General features: G+C 38.5%; 1 protein-coding gene across 3 annotated transcripts; it reads right to left on the bottom strand.

Moving 5' to 3' along the window:
* Positions 1–852: 852 nt before the first annotated feature.
* On the bottom strand, positions 853–12,666 carry dnd1 (DND microRNA-mediated repression inhibitor 1). 3 transcript variants are annotated; one of them, XM_068715349.1, is made up of 6 exons: positions 12,558–12,666; positions 11,869–12,028; positions 8,301–8,406; positions 6,840–7,165; positions 5,349–5,481; positions 853–1,579 (listed from the first exon to the last, which is right to left on the bottom strand). In XM_068715349.1, exons 2-6 carry the CDS (start codon positions 11,887–11,889, stop codon positions 1,011–1,013), a joined length of 1,155 nt encoding a protein of 384 aa, XP_068571450.1. In that variant the 5' UTR covers positions 11,890–12,028; positions 12,558–12,666; the 3' UTR covers positions 853–1,010. The 3 variants fall into 3 exon arrangements, with proteins under 3 accessions (XP_068571450.1, XP_068571451.1, XP_068571449.1); XM_068715350.1 differs by lacking the exon at positions 12,558–12,666 and adding an exon at positions 12,080–12,103 and having other exon boundaries at positions 11,869–11,983; XM_068715348.1 differs by having other exon boundaries at positions 11,869–12,666.
* Positions 12,667–21,587: the final 8,921 nt, after the last annotated feature.

Raw genomic sequence — 21,587 nt, 5'->3', positions numbered from 1 at the left:
CTTTTTTCTTAATGTTTTTAAAAACATTAGCATTTTTGACAAATTATACTATGACTTTTTTTACATTGTTCAATGTGTATTTTTAAGGACATATTATACTCCACATGTTATGACTTTTTGTAGTTCTGTTATATGATTTCATGATTTTTATGACTTTGGGCATACTATACTATGACTTGTAATTTATTTGTCACATACTACACTACACTTTCATGACTTTTTGGCATATTACTTCTTTGACATACTATGGTTTTTATGACTTTTTTTGACATACTATATACTAGGACGTTTTAGACCGACCATACTTTGACTTGTTTTACATACTGTGCAATGACTTAAATGACGTAAACTATGATTTTTTACATATACTATACTCTGACTCATCTGTTATACTATACAATGGGAATTGTCCTTGGTGGTTGGAGCTCCTTTTGGGGCACTCTGATGGTTCTCTCCAGAGTCTAGACCGTGCAGCAAGGGGAAGGAATGCTGGGTACTTATTCCTCCTTTCAACAAATACCACATCTAAATCAATTGACTGTCAATCCCTAATAATCAAAGTTATTTTTGGGATCAAGACCACAATGAGCCTATAAGGTGTGACCCAAAGCTGGACCAATCAGTCCAAATAGTAATTTAAAAAAAAAACACAAATCACATTACAAAAATCTATTTACAAAATGATGTGGTTTTAACAACACAGAAATAAGAGTTACATGACAATGACCACAAAATTAAACATTTATATAAAGTAACACCAACTTCATATTTTCTTTTCAAATCTCATTTAATTAAAATGAGGAACCAATCAAACAGTAACACACATTAAAAAAAACATGCATAAAACAAACAATGCAAAATGAAACAAGACAAACGAGTCTACTAATACTACTTATAAAAGCATGCATAAATCAACTAACTACATATAAGATTAAACATCTTTTTTTAGATATAACATTAACAAAACAAACAATGCAGGTAGGCGTACTGTATATTATCTGATAGGCTCGTCAGTGGGCGAGCTGATTACTGTACAGCCTCTGCAGGACCTGCTGGGCTGCAGCCTGCCGAGCTTCTTCCAGCGTGGCGGTGGCTGTGGGTCCCGGCAAGATCATGACCAGCCCTTTGAAGACCGTGGTTATCCCGGGCATGCACACCTTATAGGTGAAGTAGAGGAATCCATCAGGCACCGCATGGCTGTAGTACATCTCATAGAGTGGCTGACCAACACCGGTTGCCTCACACAGCTTACACAAGAGCACCACGGAGGATGTCGGGGACACTGTGGACACAAAGTGACCCTGGGAGGAAGAGGTGGAGGATCTGGGAGGGGGAGGGTGCTGGGGGACAGTGGGTCCCCCCACTGCCCTGCAGAAACCCAGGGGGACAGATGGAGGGCGGACCATGCGAGAGGGCGGGGCCGAGGTCTGCGGAGAGCTCAGGATGTGGCACGGCGGTTTCAGGGTTGACGGCAGGAGGCTCTTAGACGGTTTGTGTGGAGACAGTTGCTCGTCCAAGCTCGGCTTCACCGTGGACTGCCATTTGATTGAGATGTTCAATGCAAACTGCTTCTTGAATGCTGGACACAAGAAGAATATAAGTACATTAGTAAGGCCCACAGCTGTTTTCTAAAGAAGCTGAGAATGAGTAATCCTTTCTTCCCCGAAGAAAATAAACAAAAAATAGGTTGTTTTTTCAGTAACTAGAAATAGATAATTAGTCAAAGAAAACACCTCCAAGAGGTCATTTTCAAGGTGCAGATAAGGGTTGAATTATGCTACAAAAGAACTGAATCTTACTGCCTACACTCCAATCAAAAGTGGCAAAGTAGCTGGTACAACCGGTCACACTTGCAGGTGGAAAGAAAAGCCAGTCGTCACAGAGAAGGGGAAATGTGATAGTCTAAATACTAAGGCTGTGTATTGGCAAGCACCTCACAATACCATAACAATCTCCATTCACTTGTCATTGTATGATATATATATTACGATACATATCGCAATACAGTATTTTATTCAAAGAGCTTTCAAAATAAGTTTGAGACCTCTCATAACAAACTAGTGGGGTTGATTTGTAAACTCTATGCCTAAACACATCTCCCTGCTTATTCTAGCCTGAAGTTGCTCAGAGTGGATGAGACAATATATTAAAATGTTTCGTCAATATTGTTGTATTTATGTATTTTTCTCCGGTTAGTGATGTCCAAAGTCTTCCCACAACTCAAGGCCGGTGGGTCGAATCCGGCCCACCACGTCATTTTATGTGGCCAACGAATCCGCCAGCAAAAAAATAAAATAAATTTAAAAGTTAGACTTGAAAATCAAAATATCCCCATGGTCGAAATTATGAGATGACATGTTGTCTGTGTGCCAACATTAAAACTATCACAACAGGTGGACAGGAGAGGCAACGGTAAAGCGGTTTTCCAACAAGTGATTGAGTTGAAAATGATCGACAAATAATCCCAAAATGTCCACGAAGAGAAAAATTGATGCAGAGGGAAGAAAATGTTATGAAAGATGGAAAAGGTAATACATGTTTGTGCTTCAAGCTTCAAAACGGTCTGTCTTCTGTGCCATGAGGAAAGTGTCTGTGATGAAGGAATAGCTCAAACACTGAGCTAAATTTAGACTCCAAGAAAAACATAAAATTGTCAGAAAAATTAAAGGGCAGACTGCAATCGCAGCAGAATATATTTACAAAAGCTACAGCCCAGTGCATGCTTAAAGGTATGTGAGCAGGTGAGCTCCGACCAGATACAGACTTTTACAAATCAGACCGAGTTCAGAAACTAGCATGCATTCTAACAACACAGCTAGCCGGAGAGACGAAGCAGTTGTCTTCTTCATTAGCTGTTGATGAAAGCACAGACAACACGGATACAACATACATCATCTATCAATGTTTATAAGAGGCTGAAGGCAGACTAGACCGCCATCGAGGAGCTCTTGGATGTCGCTCCCATTCACGGGACGATGGCGGGGAGGGGCATTTTTAATGCAGAGGTGACAAAAATAGCTTTGAACGTAGTTAATGCTAAATATCAAGTTGTGCTTGATATTTGTCTTTGTTATTTTCCTTAAAAATTTGTAATGAGTAATATGGGTTTCTTAACCCTAAATTAAAAGGATTTATGTTATAATAACAGAAATGTGCTTAAATATAATTTTACATTTATATAACTGCATGTACAGTCTTTTTACACTTGAATAAACAATAATCAAATGCAGAGACAGTTATTTAACAATATGTTAGGGAGTAGTTAGTTATACAGTCTTACATTTACAACCAGCCCTTTGAGGGCAACCATGATGCTGATGTGGCCCAGAGTGAAAATGAGTTTGACACCCCTGCTCTAGAGGGAGCTCCGCTGATTTTGTGCCATGCGGACTTGAAAGTTGTATGGGAAGTATTTTTTATATTCAGCAGCAGTTATATGGAATGAGTTACCTGTAAGACTAAGTTGATTAGATCAATTTGAAACGTTAACTCCCTAAATAAAGTGACTAAGTACTAGCTGCTCCAACCATCTTGTATGTTTTAGTTGTTCATGCATTGCTAGGGATATTGTGTCTGAGTTCAGATAACATGAGGGTTCGAAGCCTAATTGATGTTAACTTATTTAGGTACAAGTTGAATGGCTGCCTTCTCTTTGCTGCTACTGATTCATAAAGTGTCTGACAATGTCAAGTAAAAGATCCTACAAAGGAATACAAAAAACCCCTCTTTCTTTACCTTTCGCTTGATCCGGTCTGTTTGTTATTGTGTCCAAGTCCTGCTCGAGGAGGAGTCTCGTTGTGAAACCTGAATATCGGGCAGCAGCAGGTCCCACTCTTCTCCAGATATTCAGCCATGACATTGGTAAACGTTTTAGATAACACTATGCTACGCTTGTTGTACTCAACACAAAAAACTCTTCCTGGCACTCTTTTCTCCAACTCTCACATTTCCACTGTTGTCTTCAGGCAGCAGGTCACCTGTCAGGTTTCACAACGAGACTTCTCCTCCCTTAAAACTTCTCTGTAGGCAGAGAAGGGCAGTATTTCTATTACTTGTATTTGAAATACGTATTTCAATTACTTTTGAGTATTTTGTAATTTGTATTTGATTTAAATAAAATCAAAATAAATAAATAAATAAAAGCTATAGGAAGAGGGAGATTGTATGTTCACGATAACCTTATCAAGAGACGTCTGACCATCTAATCTTGCACTGTATTACAAGTTATGCTGTATCTTCTCAATGTGAATGTCATAATGTCATATCAATTACTGGCAGATAATATAGTTCACAGTTAGCCAGCTATGACAGTAGATGTCCTTTTGTTAAAAAAACTAAAAAACATTAAATATCCAATTTATTTTATTTAAAAAGGCATATTATGAAAGTATTCTTAGTTTTATTATTGCATACATTCTACAGTTGGCCAGGTGGACAAAATGTCTCGTTACAGTAATTTATTTAGGCTCTTTACCTGTGTACAACTGGTTTTAATTCAATATTTTGCTTTTATAGTATACATAGGCCTAATGTGTGATATATATATATATATATATATATATATACACATACACACACACACACACACACACACACACACACACACACACACACACACATACATACACACACACACACACACACACACACACACACACACACACACACACACACACACACACACAATCAACCAAGTTGTCTTTTAATAGCTTTGCTTAGTTACACTGACATTATGTGACTGTTCTTCCTTAAACATATTCATCCTAAATATTTCACAAATATGAAAATTACTTTTTTTAATGACCAATAGCAGGAACTAACACAGTGATTTCCATGGCTACAGGGAGGAAAATAGGCGATATGCTGGAAAGGAGGGAAACTATTATTGAGCTACTCATTTACGTATATGGTCTCATTTTATAATAAAAGATTCATTCCTCTCATCTGAATTTAGAGCTTTCTCCATTTAATTCGGGTGCCAGCAGCTGCAACTGAAAGTGTGAGACAATGCATCCTAGTAATGTTATTATTCGTGACAGTTTGGCAGAGCTACAAATTAGGTTCAGTGGAGCACTTTTCAGAATGTCTGGGTCGCCAAGTCCAATCTCCTTAGCTTTCTGCAGTCAAGTCAAGTCTCACATGGCCAGAGCTACAAAGATATATCAATGATAAATAGCAACAAAAAAACCTAAAAGAATAGTATCAAGTGTGCATTAGATTGGAATAGCTGTACAAATTGTCACAAGTCCACCGATTGACTTCTTGCATCTGCATTATGTCATTGTTTGACAACAAATGGGACCATTTATAGACATACACTGATCCCATGTATCAGTCCATCACCATACCTTCCACCAGCATCTTCTTGGCCATAGAAGCAGCATGGTGGGATGAGAAGGCCACTATAGCAGACACCCCCTCTATACCAGGCCCAGCCTTCAGGGACAGTCTCTCAACTCCATCGGCTAGCACATGCAGCACCTAGGAGCAAACGTCAGACACAAAGACAATAACCCAAACACAGCAGGAACCACTTCCAATAAGCTGCAGACCTTCGTGGGTTAAATGTTACCAGTTCAACCTAAGAAGCCAGTGGAGTGGTCAGAGCTGGTATGAATGTATGCACAATCCAGGACAGGGAAGGAGACTGAAGGATGTCTATGTTTGTTTTTTTACACAGTACAGACTAAAAAGTTATAATACAGTACTTTGCACTGTAGTATGCTATTAAATGAATTGTCCTTTAACTTAAAGGGATAGTTTGGATTTTTTAAAGCATGGTTGTAGTTGGGGTATCACCTATGTTAGATGACAGTTGGCACGTCCCCAGTTTGGAGAAAGAGACAGGAGCAAAACAATGTACTGCTGTGGACGGCCGCACCACCATAAAGAAAGGCCCACCAAAAAAAAATAAACAGTTCCAGTTTATATGTATGCATTATTTAGAAAAAAGAAGAGCGCAAATATAATTCTTAAAGGAATTTTAAATTTAAGTTGAGCCTTTTAACGTATTGCTGCTCCCCCCTTCACAGCATTACATAGCTTTGCTGCTGTGCTGACACTCCTGCCTGTTTCTACAAACTGGTCACCATCTCCTGGAGGCAATACACTTACTATGGCTAAGTACCTCATACAATCCCACTTCAAAACAGCCAAACTATTCCTCTGTACGCCATACATAGAATATGTTCACCGCTTTACCTTGCCGCCATACAGCCCTTTCTGACAGGGAACTGCAGCTGCTTCAACATCAGCAACTTCTGCATTTTGTGAGACAAAATAAAGTCTAGTGGCTTGAGCAGAGCATAGATGGATATAATGGCTTCAGTTCCATGTCAGGAATAGCTGTCTGATGACAATGTACAGCAGTGAAAATATAAACTGATATTGATTTTGGTGGACCTTTCTTTGAGGTGGATAAAATAGATTTTGCTGCTGCCCCCCCTTGGCTCCCGTCCAAACTGGGGTGTGCCGACCAGTAGGCAACACATTGACTATAGATAGGTAACTCATACAACACCCGCTTCAAACATTGCGTACCATCCTTTAAAACCTGACCTCACAAAGGGGTTCTCATTTTAACACCAAGTACTACTTGTTTGTCTTCGAATATGGATAAATAGATGGATTTAGAGGGAAAACAGTCACACACACACAAGTAAGTTTATCAGAGGCTCACCTGGAGGTGATGACAGGACTTCAGCTCTTTATGGCAGTGGTAAATGATCTTTGTTGGGGTTTTTTCAGATGGCAGTGAATTCAAAATAATTTTATTCCACTTCAGCTAAAAAAAAAAAAAAACATATTTCTAAGACAAAAGTCGAGTCCCAGAACTGTACCTTCAGTAGGTCCTCCTGCCTGGTGGTGGCTGGCAGGTCTCCGATACAGAGGTGTCTCTTCTCTGTGCTGCGGCGGACGCTGAGGTGGGAGCCGGGCTCCAGCATGTGACCGTGCAGCAGGCGGATGGCTTCGTTAGCCGCAGCTGGCAAGCCGTATTTGCCGTAGGCAAAGCCTCGATTCTGGCCGCTAAAGTTCATCATGAGCCGGAACTCCCAGAGGGGCCCCACGGAGCTGAACAGAGGGATCAGCAGATCCTCGTAGGTGTCCCGAGGGATCTGGCTGATGAAGACCTCACAGCGGGATTCTGGGGGGGGGCCATCCCACACTGACAGCACAATGGAGAGGAGAGGGGAGTTGGTGATGTTACCCGATTGTTTGATACATTAACACGTTTCATCATGTTGAATGAAAAATCTAACATTTTATCCTATTTTAAAGTAGCTTCGGCTACATTTCAATTAGCAAGATGTGTAACTTAACATGTTGGTACATTGTGTTAATAAGAGGTGGGTGTATTCTGAAGACTGAGCATTTTGGGATAAATGGCAAGATTTAGTAAGTCAGTTTGTCTCTTTCAGTTACAACAAACACAGCAAGTGTAGTTTAAAGTCAAGCATTTTTAGACATTTACAGAGGTCACTGATCCTACTTGAATCTGTCTAGGTATCATCAAGGCAAATAGCTAGTTAAATGAAACATTTTATTAAATTAATCATTGAGATACTGTCAGAGTATCGTTTCTTTTTGTGAACTTAAAAGTCATTAAGGTGAAATAAAAATTAGCAGTGTTGGAAGTATTCAGATATCCTACTTGAGTAAAGTAGGCCGAGTAATACTACAGTGTCCATTATGGATAATATCCCTTTACGGAGATTATTCAATTATAATTATTGTGTTCACTATAATGTTGCAGCTGGTAAAGGCAGGGCCTAAGCTATTACAATATATTATCTATTGATAGAAAATATAAATAAACTGAAGTAAATACTAACTAAAGTTTTAACATATGCAATATCTGTTATTGTATTTCATATTTATATAATGAGCAAATGTACTTATTACGTAGTTATATTCCACCACAGAAAATCAGGGTTTATGCAGTTAAAAATAGGTGAATAATAACTATTGAAAACTGAACTGCAAACTTCATTGAAGTTCCAGCAACTACTGTAAGTCTGAAAGTGTTGTCGGAGGAATCTAGAATGAGGAGGGGAGTCTAGGTGGCTGCATCTGTAGGTAATTAATGGAAATCAGAACCGTTGGCGTTTTCCTTTTGTATTAAGCAGCAAAAGTTGTAGCCTGACGTAATGTAACTAATGTGCCGACACTGAACGTCCTGCGATTGCAATGTCGATGCTGAAAGGATTTACTGTGCAGCCCTGACTGAAACTCATCTTATATTCCACATGTTTGCATCTCTCAGTTTCTCCACGGAGCTAATGCTATAACGCCTCCCTCACCCTCGGGTGGTCCTCCATACTTCCTCTGGCCATTAACTTGAGTCAGCTTTGTATTGGTTGTTTTCAGCCATGTTTCCAGCGCCTGCACCCGCTCGAGGTTCAGCACCTGGGGGGAGGGGGGTAAAGTGGGATAAATCAGCGTATATCTCTGTGCCCATTTATTAAAAAAAATCAAGTATACTCCAGTAGATTAAACAGTTAGTTCACCCTGATTCTTGGACATTTTATATTGTGTGACAGCTTAAATATTGTTGTCCAGGACAGAGAACTGGTTCCATTTTCCAAACGTATTACTACACTGAGTGAATTGAGCAATTGATGCCTTTAGAAATGTGGTGACCACACACACATTATTTACCCTTATGGACCATAAACAGAAAGCCTTTGACATTGGTCAGATTATGGCATGGCTTCATTTTCAGCAGCACATTAGGCTACTAAAGCTGGCTAATATCACTATAAATATGAAGGACAAGAACCGACTGCTGCTGTTCATTATCTGAAGAGTAACAGTGTTGAGTGTACTTTAAACAAATAAGGTGCTTTTTAACAGCAGTATTCCCTTTACACAGAAGCAGTTAAAATTATTCTGATAATAGATATTCAGCTTTATTTTCATGTGTGTAATAGATGCAATTTGAAATATACACCTTGAAAATTGCAAACCTATCTACTGTTTGTAAATTTTAGCAAAAGCTAAATAATATGCTTATTATACATATTCCAAACAAAAAAAAACTTTAAATACGTTTTGGTCAGACACATATGCAAAGCTGATTACCGTGTAATATGTGTGGTATTAGTTATAAATGTACATTGGCAAATAGAGGGTGATAAGAAGATGTACAAGGAGGGACTTAGGACCCCGGGGAAAGTAGGTGACGCATGGGAACCTGGGAAGTTATGCTAATAAAACGTTGCCGTTCTTCGCTTATAGGTTTAATTAAAAACACGACAATATGTATTTTGATCCTGTAACGAGACAATCGCACATGCGTGTGTGAGACAGGAGGGACCGACGGTGACGGAGTGTAGGAGGGTTACGGATCGGGTGTGTTCAAAATGTCCACTTAATAATAATACAAAATGTGCGATAAAATAATTTTTGCCATTAATTAATTAATGCATTAACGCGATAATAACACGTTAACTTGCCCAGCCCTAATTAACACACACACACACACACACACACACACACACACACACACACACACACACACACACACACACCTTAAAAAAAAAAATCAACAAATTTGTGTAAACTTCTGCTGTACCCGCAGGCAAATATCATTTAGTTCCATTTCAAAATAATTCAATTCTAATCCGGTTTCTGAATTCATAAACTTGTTTATATCATGTGAAAAAGCTATTTTTTAATAATGAAGAACTGACAAGAGTATCGATAAACAGAACTGAGAAGGAGTATAAAACCCTCATGATACCATCCCCAATCTATTGCAGAACCTCTGGAGATGGTTATCACTTCATGATGAAACACAGCCTTCTGCATGAGACTGCTAGGACGATCATATGTCTGACATTGTCAACATCAATTCATTATAGCTTTTAGAAATCATTTTGAGAAAAACAATCCTTAAAAAAAATGAAACGGACAGAAACAGTCATGTGTTTTTATGATTTGTATGATCATCATTAACCAGTTGTGCCCCGGTGAGCTCAGAACACCACCGCTCAGTGCAGCTGCTGGAAAACACTACTCTTACATGTAGAGCTCACTCGTTTGTGGAGAGGATTTAAATACTGACCGTTAATTGATCATTAAATTGTTTATTGACACATTTATGGCTTGTAACAATTTATTTCATAGCACAAAACATTACCAATAAGTAGGCAATGGTAAAAGTAAGATGCTTCTAATATTGTATTTACTCTGTGTAAAAAAATATATATTCAAACACCAGAATAAAGAACAGTTTAAAAACAAACCATGAAGTTTCATAAGCATTTGGACATGTTGAGATTATTACAGGCCTAATGTGTGGAGCTCTTTCAACAAAACAACATCATCTTGATTTTTTCTGTTGGGGAGACATTCTGGATAAATAGGGTAAAAAATAGATAGCGCCATGAAATTTCACTAGTTGATTTCTAACATTATTATTACTATATAATTATTTTGGTATTACAAGTAGTGTGACATTCGTATCTCTATCTTATTAAATGTGTTAATTTGCATACATTTCCAGGACAGAAAACTGAAGAGTGGACAAAGCCTGGTTTAATTCTTATTTTATTTATGTTGCCAATGCTATCTCTGAGTCAAAGGCGTTGTATCAATTCATAAACCAGATAATAGCTTTTAGTAAAAAAAAGTTCTATAAGTCAGGCTACGAATGATCTCTGAACAAAGCTCTCAGTAAAAACATTCACAATTTAAGACTTCTACTGAAGAAAAACTAATTTTGAGAAAACAGATGTGTGTGAGCTTTTGTAAAATTAAATTTAAAAGACTACAGGCGAATAGTTTAAAAAACAACAACTAATAGACATCCCCATTACTTTCTCAGTTGATTACTTAGATTAAAACAATTAAGCTTGTATGTTGTTTAAACATCATTATCTGATGGTAACTTTTGGTAAATTAAGGAGAAAATCTACAGACGCACATAGACTAAGTAGCAGAATTAACAGCTATAATCTCATTTGGATGTTTTCGTTCTACTAGTGTAAAAGAAGACAAGTTAATGAGACAAAAATCTCAAAATTGACCTGTGCATGAAAACGTTATGTTTTGCCTTGATATATTTTTACATAAAAACTATTTCTCACAATCGATTAAGACAAAATCACTCAGTTGGCTGAACTGACCATTTCCAAAGGCATGATATAGTGTTAATGATTTCTGAAAGTAGCCATTGAGGTGAACTATTCATTTCTCTGCAGAACTAAACAAATCTCCTACATTGACTTAAATGTGCTCCAGTATTGCTGTCAAAGTTGCTGCTGTGAGAATCATGTGTATGACCAGAAGCAATGGCGCTTTTACAGAACTACGGTTCAGACACACACGAAACTTAAGTGGAGGGGAAACATAGCTAACTCCAAGTTGGTAAACCATTTCAAATATCTTAAAACACAACGGTTTACTTTTGGTTATATCTCTGTCCTTTCTAGAAAAACAATCCACAAAATATTTGGAAAAACATTGGGGGGCTCTTTATCAATGTAATGAGCGGCAGGTGGGGCTCAACTAAGCGGCAAAAAGAAAAGACACGAAAAACAACAAAACAATGGTTTCCACAAGAAAACACGACAAACAAGTGACATTACTGAGCACGAGACCTGGGAGGACACTTACCACAATGTAGCCAACCATGCGTGCGTGTTTAAAAACAGACGGCGGAGCGCGAAACAAACTAACTAGTTTGTCAAATCAAAGCGGAACCGCCTCGCGCCGACAAAAGTGGAGCTTTTGCTCAAATGCCCCAGGCCAACATTCGATTTTCTTCAAACAGGCCATTTTTTGTTTACTTTAAAAGCAGCCACATTAAAAAATGAATAAATAAATACATAATGGAACACAAACAACGTAAAGTGAACAGGTTACCTGGCTCTGCTTGCTTTCCATCGTCTCCAACGGTGTTGTGTTCGCTCGGACGGTGACGCCACTCTGTAGCCCCCCCAGGCCGCACCTGGAGCCCACTATTGGCTAGCAAATTACACTTGACACCGCGCCGCCTTCACGGTCAGCTCTCACTGTAGGCCACCTCCTCGGCGCGCATTCAGTTCAAATGTTAGCAAAAAGAAAAAATACTCACAGGAACTGGGTCGACTCTGTAACAAAAGTAGCCTCAAGGAGACTAACCAGTGGACCCTGGAAGATGTATGGAGGGCTAGTTTAAAACTGAAAAAGTATTACAGGTAGTCTAATAAAAATGTGTTCCATATAAGCCTTAACACAAAACACATACCATGACAAACAGCTAGTGGAAAACAAATGCAGCTTGGCAAGTCAAGTCAGTTTTTAATTAATTATGTTTTGTTTTGATGATTTAAAGATAGAGTAGGCAATCTTGAGAAACTAGCAGGAGAATGCTTGATTAGAAAAAATATCCAACCGAAAAACCCAGCATAGTGTTTCCAACTAGTTTCCAATGAAAGTAGTGAGCAGCAGTCACTCCTAAAGTTACCTAGTTGGCAACACTGACAGCCCCTTCCTTCAGGTCTGCCTCCAAAGCCTCCAAATGATCAAAATTATGAGCTTAATTAACTAACATGGCTACTGTTAGTACTCACAGCTGTTAAGACCAAACCCTCACACCGAAAAGCGGGATAAGACCCCCGTTGCTGGGGTTTGCCCTTGCTGAATTCGAGCAACCAGCTACCTTAAGGTCCATCTCATGGAGCTGCAGCCCGCCCTCCTCCCAACAAAGTAGTCCCCTAGTGGCAACAAAGCCTCAGGACAGCTCTACTTCTTTGTAGGGCAGACTGGAGGCTACTGTGACTCACTATGCCCCCCCTCCAGGTACAAGTGGTATTACAAGACAGGAGGGGTCGGGATAGCTGGTTAGCATGCTCATTTCAGTAGATATATCTGCAATACAATACATGGATTTGTTTAAAATAAAGTCAACACATTCTGTTGATTATAATTGTTCTTTTTTTGAATGTTTTAAACTAAAAGTCTGAACATAGATTTGCATTACACACTGGGACTGAAACACCCCTATTGTGTTACATTAGCGCACGTGTGTCCTCTCAATTATGAAGAAAAATTGTTTGATTTTCTTTTCTGCTGTTCTTTTTTACTGGTTTCAAAGCAATATGTTGGTTAGTACAGAAGGATAAAAACAGAAACAGATTTTTTGATGCAGAGAAACTGATTTTCACTCAGGAATTATTTGGAGAGACCATGGGAGATGAATAGGATAAATCTCAGGCTTGTCACAGTTCTTTTCCGTCTCCTTTAATTTGGTCCACACTTTATTTGAAAAATATCATATAGATAGGTTAGGTTACTTGATAGTTAGGCTTTTTGTCCCAAGAAGGAAATTACTTTTCGTATTGAAGTACATAGTAACTTTGTAAAAAAATAACTAACTACAATAACAAGAGTTCAATCATATTTCTTTTGAGATTATTAATGGTCAGCAACAAGCTAGGTGGCAACACAATGGAACAATACAGTCACAATTATACAGTTCGCTTAACACCAGACTATACAACAGCATCAAAGCTTCTGATGGCTATTCCAACTCTGTAACAACATTACAGTTACTGCAAGTTGATTACACACAACTGTATCACCACCAGCAATTATGCAACCTAGCCAACAGCATACGGTTTAACATCTCCTCCATTAGTAATGTTAATAGATGGCCGGTTCCTTACAGACACTAGAGCACAGTACAGAGCATGATCCCACACCAGTCTCACATCCGTTTCAAGACAGGTTGGCGGTGCTTATGGCTACACACATACGCCCTATGTTAAACAATTCATGAGGCAATCAGAGGCTCTACTATTATGAACAGTACTTCTCCTGCAATACATCCTACAGTCGCAAATTGGAACTTAAAATACATTTTCAATTCAGTTTACTTTACTGTGAAGAATGAACATGTCATTTAATCAGTTATGCAGGCATCACATGAAATGCAATACATAGTTTTTATATGTACTTTCTTTAACCAGGCAAGTTAGTTTTACATACAATAAATTACAAACTGGAGTGATGGCGCAAAGGTGTAGTTCCTGCCTCATGATTCACTTCCACCATTGAATCTCCAGCTCAGTTTATCTATCGAGGAGACAAAATGGTTTGTTTGAGGGTGCGAAGCCAGTTAGGGTTTTCATCCTTGTTGCTGACCCTGCTGGTTGGTTGGGACACCTGCCTCCGGGGTAGCACTGGTAGGGCAACCTGTTTTCACACCTAACTTGTTACAGACGGACGCTTGCTCAGAAACCGTGGTGTCCCTTTCTAGCACACTGGGTACCCCTTTAGGTTTACTTTCATGACGTTAGTTAAGTTTGTTCTCTAACAATGTTAAAATAAGTCAATGTTGACTTCTACTTTCACAAAGGACATTAACAGCAGCCCCCTTTGTTAAAAGTCCTTTGTTTGTCTTTGTCGGTCTTTATACTACGTCACCTGACTTCCTCCTTTACTCCCGTCATAATTACTATGGTGGACCTGCAAACGAAAAACTGACTTCAGAGGGGCACGTGGAGCATCATGGCGTCATCATTTGGATCTGGCTATTTGTTTTTTTGAAAGCAATTGGAGGATTGATTTATCAAACCTGGACTGCTGTGTCCCTGATTACTGCACACACCTTTCTTTAACAAAAGGGTTTATAAGTAGAAAGAGGAAATCATGATGATCCGTCTCACAGGACAGCAAAATTGGCTGAAGAAAAACTCCATCCTTCTCTGCAGCGGAGCAGCTAATAATGGACGGTTATGGGGAGTTTAATGGCTGCTTACGACCAAAGGCAATATGGCAAATGTGTACAAAACAAGAAAAAAAGTCTAAGTGCTAATAAATTATATGCGTAAGTATTCCTCAAATGTAATTTTCTCATGTTTTTCCATGTCTACAGTGTCATTAATTTGGAATTTAAAAGAATAATTATATATAATTTTGTGATAGTGCACTCTGTAAAACAGGGAGAGGGCAGAGCCAAAAAAAAGACTCAAGGTGGTTCGAGATGCCCCTGACTTCCATCTACCAGTACTCCAGTCGGCCAGTGTCAGAGGACATACCAGGTGGTACTTTTACAGCTGGTGCCAGGATGCAGCAACAGTTAGTGGTAAATAAAGTTTTTTCCCATCTTGCAGTGTTTTAGTCAGCTTTTTCGCAGACCTAATTTAATTTGTATCTGAAGTTGTAGGACCTGTGGTAAAGCTGCTGCCAGCACTGCCAAGTTTTTTAAATTGCAATGTGTTAATTAGAATTTTAGAATAGTTTGTATTTTTAATATTCATCTTTATCATCTACAGATGGTTGAGCACAGGGATAGTATTTATTTGAAAATGGCTTGTAATCTGAATAATATCATGCCTCACCTGATTGAAATTTGAACTTAACCAACTAGATTAAATCCAGTAAAGTGAAAATAAATCTAAAAGCAGAGGATGGAAAATGTTATAAAACAAATAATATAAAAAAGTAAATATAAAAAAATACAAATATGTAAAGATATAATGGTAAACGAGAGGGAACAAAATTTAAGGAGTCAGTGTAACATTATACTAACAGTCTCCACAAAAGTCATACTGTGACCTTTTGTGGAGACTGTTATTGACTCATACATTTTTAATATAATCACACCACCATAGAAGCTTTCATGCAAGAGTCCATAGAAAACCACCAATAATAAACTTGACAAAAAAAGGGTTTTCTGCATACAAAAAGAAACCGACACGTGACTTTAAACCATCACAGTAAGTACAATTCCACAAGGTGTCAGTGTTGGATCATGTCTGTTTCCCCTGCGGTAGGAAAACTGCTGAGAGCTTAATGAACCACAGTTTATGCAAAATATATGTTAAGAATAATGATCTCACTACTATTTGCGATAATTCAATTCCTGAATTAGAATTTTAAAAAATCTCCCAAATATAACACTTTGATTGTATTGATATCAACCAAAATCCATTTACTTTGTACCCATTCCAGATGTATGGGTTGAAGAAAATATATTTTTGTTGTAAGGACTGAATGTATGATTGGAAAAAAAGTATTAGAACTTAAAAGTAATAGATGTTTCAAAGAATTTTGCGTTTTAAGTGGTGGAATGTAACTAGTACATTTACTCAAGTACTGCACTGTAGAATGTGGAGGTGTACTCATGAGTATTTCCATTTTACACAACTTCTACTACAGTTCAGAGGCAAATATTGTACTTTTTTAGTCCATTACATTTATTACATTACTTACAATTCAGATTCTATCATACCATAGGCGCAGCTACGGGAGCAATTTTGGGGTTAAGTGTCTTGCTCAAGGACACATTGACATGCGACTAGTGGAGCCGGAGCCGAGGGCTCTGATTGAAGGACGGCCCTGCTCTCCACTTAGCCACCATCATCGTATCTGACAGCTTTAGTTACTAGTTGCTTTGCAGATTTAGATTAACCTACGCTTATGCTTTTTCACTTTTAGTTAAAGGAACAGTGTGTAAAATGTAGGGGATTTACTAGATAAAATGGAGAATAATATTCATAAATATATTTTCATAAGTGACCGAAAAATAAGAATTGTTGTGTTTTTGGTAGATCTGAAAAGGCCATTTATATCTAGATTGGGGTCCCTTTTTCACGGAGTCTGCCATGTTGCACGCCATGTGAACACGGTCTCCAGAGAGACCAATCCACGTCTTTACATAATTTAACGGCAGGGTTAGGGTTGGTCCTCCCTACAGCAGAGCATCACATCGAAGCATTGGAAATAATCCCACCACTGCATTGAATCTTGGGCAGCGCTTGGCAGGCGGGGCAGACCTGTGGCTTCTGAACACCACTCTCTCTGCATGGTCTTTGCAGAGGCACTTGAAGTATGTGTTGTGAAGATCCATTCCCCGCGAAAAGGCCAATACATGTCGGCACTGACGAGGTTCTTGAAGCGGTGACTCCATCCTTGGAGAAAAGCAGTCAGTGCGCAAATTGGCAATCATTGAAGAGAAACGGATTGCTTAGCAGAGATGCTACAGGTTAAGAGGGTAAAGAAAATTATTAATAAATATCACCATCAAACTTACCCAGTTTATTACTTACAGAAATACATTTTTTTTATTACAAGGTTATGTTTAAATATGCAAATGAGACATTATCTAATGCTAACTTTTAGTGAATTAAACCTACAGATGCAAATAGACAAAGTAATAAAATAAACAACTAAATGTGTGTTTTGAATGTTTGAAAGAAGACATATTTTGGAAGCAAAATGTACAGAGTGTTGCTTTACAAATAAGAAGACCATGACCAGCACTAACTTGCTACTTGCAACAAGGTTTCTGACAAAACACCACATAGATATATAAATATATCAGTAATGCATAAAATTCCCATTCCCATATCAATTACACTAAAATACCTAGACATTATTCTCGTTGGTTTAGACATAAATACAGTAATACATTCAGACTGTGCTCATTCCTTCACCAGCTCTGGGGAACATGAGCTCACCCTGTGAACTAAAATACTTGCATAGATGCAATGGTTAAATTAACCAATAAAAAGTACACTGTGACCAGCTTGAAGATTCTCTTCACTCTACAATTCTGCCTTCAGTAAATTATTCTCAGAACATTTTAGTCTAATACACCTTTCGTCAAGTTTTCTATTTTCTATTTATGTTACACAAATGTCTTCTTCATCAACAGTTGAAGCAACAGCATTACAGTTTATAACTAACGTGATGAATGAATGTTGTTATGTTAAATTCATTTTATAAGAAATAGACAGAAAAATTCAGTAATCCATTATTTTTCTTACATTCTATGCTACTTCATTTATAAAACATGATAATTGTGCTTATAAATGTTCCTATTTAAAAAGCACTCATTTAGGTTTTGTTGATGTTACTTTCTACTTTTTACTGTTGCAATGAGCACATTCTTGCAACAGGAATCAACAGTTTCATCTGATTTCAAATATTCTGTTCTGAATAAGTTGATGCATATGCTGTTAGCTACAAACCCCGCCTCTTTCACATGCTTATTGTAGATGGAGTCGTCATTGTTTGTTTGTACATATAACTTGATTTTTGTTCACATTGATATTGATCTGACATAGACCTCTCTATACAGCATGCTGCTTTGCTTTTGTACTGCCCCTTTATTCATCTGAGGTCGGACGTGCACACTATCCACCTTCTTTGTAGCATTCTTTCTAAAACTAATATTAGGTCTATTCAACCTTATAAAGCCTGACTAAGTTTGAACTTGCATCATTATTGAGTATCTAATACACTTAAAGCGACGAGGAAGCAAATTTTTTATTGATTTTGGCAGTCCCTGTTGACAAAATAAGTAGTTTACTCGAGCACCAGTCCCTATAGAAAACCTCGAATTTGGGAGCAGCGAGGCAAAGCTCTGCTCCTGGGTGGAGAAGGAGCTGCTGCTGCTGGGGGCGGAGCTCTCCTCCTCCCACCGGAGTTCCTACTGCAGGTCGCAGTGAAGGCATATCATATGGAATGTCTGTAGAGGGCAGGTCACTGCTGAAGGCCTGCTGGAGTCTGAGCTGAAGAAGTTTCTGGTTAACTTGCATGATTTCGTTGGAGTCTGACTTGGTGGCACCAATAACAAGTCAAGGTTAGTAATTGTGAGAAACTAGATTTTCTAGTGTGCTAGATTTAAAAAATCATCAAACCGAACAACTATTTTCCAATGAAAGTAACTAGCAGAACTAGCTCCAAAAGTTGTTAAATCTAGCAAGTAGACAACACTACTTGGCGACTTATATCGGCCCTTCATTTCAACAGAATTAAATGATTGTACTGGCTTATTACAGCCCTGTATCAGCCACATACCAGATGTTTTTCTTTTTTTGTCAGAGCATTTGATTCATAAATTGCTGACAAGATGTAATGACACATTTCGACAAAAAAAACCCCAAGAGACTACCAACTCTACCTTTTAAGAATTACAATATAAAAATGGCCAATCTTCTCAAATAAATAAATAAAACATTTACTAGTGCAATTTGGTGAGTTTACACAGAAGAGGGCTGAAGTTTGAGGACGTCGCCTAACCTTCACCACAAAGAGGAGTTTTTTCTCTATGCACTGCCACGTGTGTTGTTCTGCTTGTCACAGGATAAAGTACTGCTTTAGACTGCTGCTTTGTCAGCGTCACAAACATTATTTTTTCAGACAGCAAAAAGCTGCATTATACAGTAACTTATAGGGAAAGCAAAACGCTGCCGTACCGCTGACTTTGATTTTCAGCTGAGCTATTTGTTTTAGTTACAGGCCGTCTCTGTCTTTTCTCCACCTGTGTGTGTCTGGCCTGGCTTCCACACACTCCTGCTGCACCACACACACACACACACACACACACACACACACACACACACACACACACACACACACATAAATGCTCATCTGTTAGAAGCCGGAACAGAGAAAGAAAGATGGATATCGTTAGTTTCAATATGTTGAAAAGATACATTTTGAATTTTGTATCTAAAATATTACATCCCTGATTGAGTCATATGGTTAGGCTGTAGATCCTTGAAAGACGAGTCGGGCATTTTGGTAAATCCCCATGTTTGCTGCAGTGACGTGCGGTGAGGTTCGTGGCTGGTGAGGCACTGACACTACATAAGTCAGATTTACAAATACATGAACCCAATAGAGAAGCTTAAATCACCATTCAATTGGCAGCTTGCACATTGACTACTGGTGGTTTTTCATATCAGCATTCTTTACACACACATAGGTAAGATACATATTTGATTTACCTGTCCGACGTTGAATTACTGTTGATTTGTTCATATTTCTTTATTTTTGAGACATTTTTAAGCTTGGATATAGAATCTTACATTTTTGTGGTCAAAGCAAAATATAAGAAGAAGAAGAGAAGAGTAGAAGAAGAGCAACGACAGAACAAGCATAAACCCGACCAGTGGGCTCTCGCTCACCCTCTTCTTTGAGGCAGAGGTAGTGTTTGCCTCCCCTGTGTGCTTTTTCACTGCGGTTTCTGTCAGATCAGCAACACTAAATATGTTCTACACATACGTGAAATACATTACCTATTCTATGTAAAGAAAGGACATATAATAAAAGTGTCTACAAACATTACAGTGGTGACAAACAATGACAAAGCAAAAGACACGCGCTCAACCCAGTTTGTGAGGGATTGCGCAATCTGAGGTGAGGCACAGCTCGTCACTGCCTCACCTCACGTGTTTCCTCTGTTTGAACAGGACATGCGCTAATTCAGCGAGTTTGATTATAAAAATGCTTGAAATGATTGGAATCATACAGAAATAACATTTATAGCACAGATCAGTAGAGAAATATTAATATTTATTTTATTTTAGCATTATTTGTTTTTTACTTGTCATGATGACAGGTGAGGCTCAGACTCACCTGCCTCCCCTGACCACACATCCCTGGTTTGCTGTAGGCTAGTTTGCCCTAGCAAGACCAACAGCGGGGGAAAACTATTTAAAAAAATTAAATTGTAGATATTTCGTCTCTAAAGTGTTGTCTTGAATGCCTTGAATATCCAAATGACGGATAACACGAATTGGAGTTGAAAGACGATGTCTACAACTGGATTGTTTCAAAAGTAGCCAATTTACAGTCAGTTAACAGTTTATTTTTTTGCAAAAAAACCCAAACCAAATCATCTCAGAAGATGGGTTAAATGGGTTAAGAATCGGTTACCAATTATAGACTATAAGAAGTGGACGAAGCCATGATGACGTCACCCATTGGTTTGTGGACTGCCGTTTTAAAGCCTGGAGTTCGGATATTTTGCTGTCACCATCTTGGATTACTACCGTCGCCGTGGTTGTTGATTTTGGCAACCAATGAACAGAAGTGGCCATATTTGGAATGCGGAGGAGAGACGTAGAGACGCCGTATACGGCTCTGGTAGTGGCAGCGACCTGTTAATCACAGAAAGCCTGCTCTAAAGCATACTCTGCTTTATGGTTTATTTGACTCTATAGCTATTTTATAATTCAATAATTTTTCATAAATACACTACATATATTATAATTTTTTTCCCCATTAGCTAATTTTCTCATTGTAGACCTACTGTCCTCCTCAGTTGCTCTAAAACAAGCTGCAGCCTGCAGCGCTGTTTCCAGTGCAGCTTGTTTTAAGTAGAGCTTTTATCTAATCAGATTTTACCCCTATGCTGTCTCTAGGTAAGAAGAACATTAACGTCCAGCATTAACGTGCTGCGTGGTCAGTGGGCTAGCGTGACTGTCTTGAGCCTGAAGCAGCTATCAGTAGTTAATATTGGTAGTAACAGTTGAAGTTGAAAGATATGTAAGAAGTTATGACATTTTTAGCGTTTTGCTTGGTTTAGATTTTTTTTTTTATCTAGCTTTGTTTTTTTAACACCCAATGGTTGAAGGAGGAGAAATAGCTTTCTCAAGAAGGACATTTCAGGAAAAGCTGGACATCAAAGGGTCGGCTAACCCCACAGCTAGCAGCCCTGACCCAGCCAGGACAAGGATTTGTAACGAACGGTATTTCTGACAGCGTTGGAGAAGTGTTGCACATTTTATGGCTAAGAATGCGTTTTATTTGCAACTGAGCTCTTGGTATTTGGAGCTACGCTAAGCTAACCAAGGCAACTACAC

This window comes from Cebidichthys violaceus, unplaced genomic scaffold (assembly GCF_023349555.1).
Source record: "Cebidichthys violaceus isolate CVI_PGR_0920_01 unplaced genomic scaffold, fCebVio1.0.p SCAF_2, whole genome shotgun sequence".
Classification (NCBI taxonomy): Eukaryota; Metazoa; Chordata; class Actinopteri; order Perciformes; family Stichaeidae; genus Cebidichthys; species Cebidichthys violaceus.
Note: the sequence above shows the minus strand (reverse complement) of the source record. Positions and strands in the feature narration are given on the sequence as shown.

Excerpts from the sequence above, each read along its gene's own strand:
- dnd1 (XM_068715348.1), bottom strand. The coding sequence starts at position 11,889 with ATGGAAAGCAAGCAGAGCCAG. Across the intron at positions 7,166-8,300 it reads GTATGGAGGACCACCCGAGG|TGTGGGATGGCCCCCCCCCA; the intron begins GTGAGGGAGGCG and ends TTGTGCTGTCAG. Across the intron at positions 5,482-6,839 it reads GGCAGGAGGACCTACTGAAG|GTGCTGCATGTGCTAGCCGA; the intron begins GTACAGTTCTGG and ends GTTTGCTCCTAG.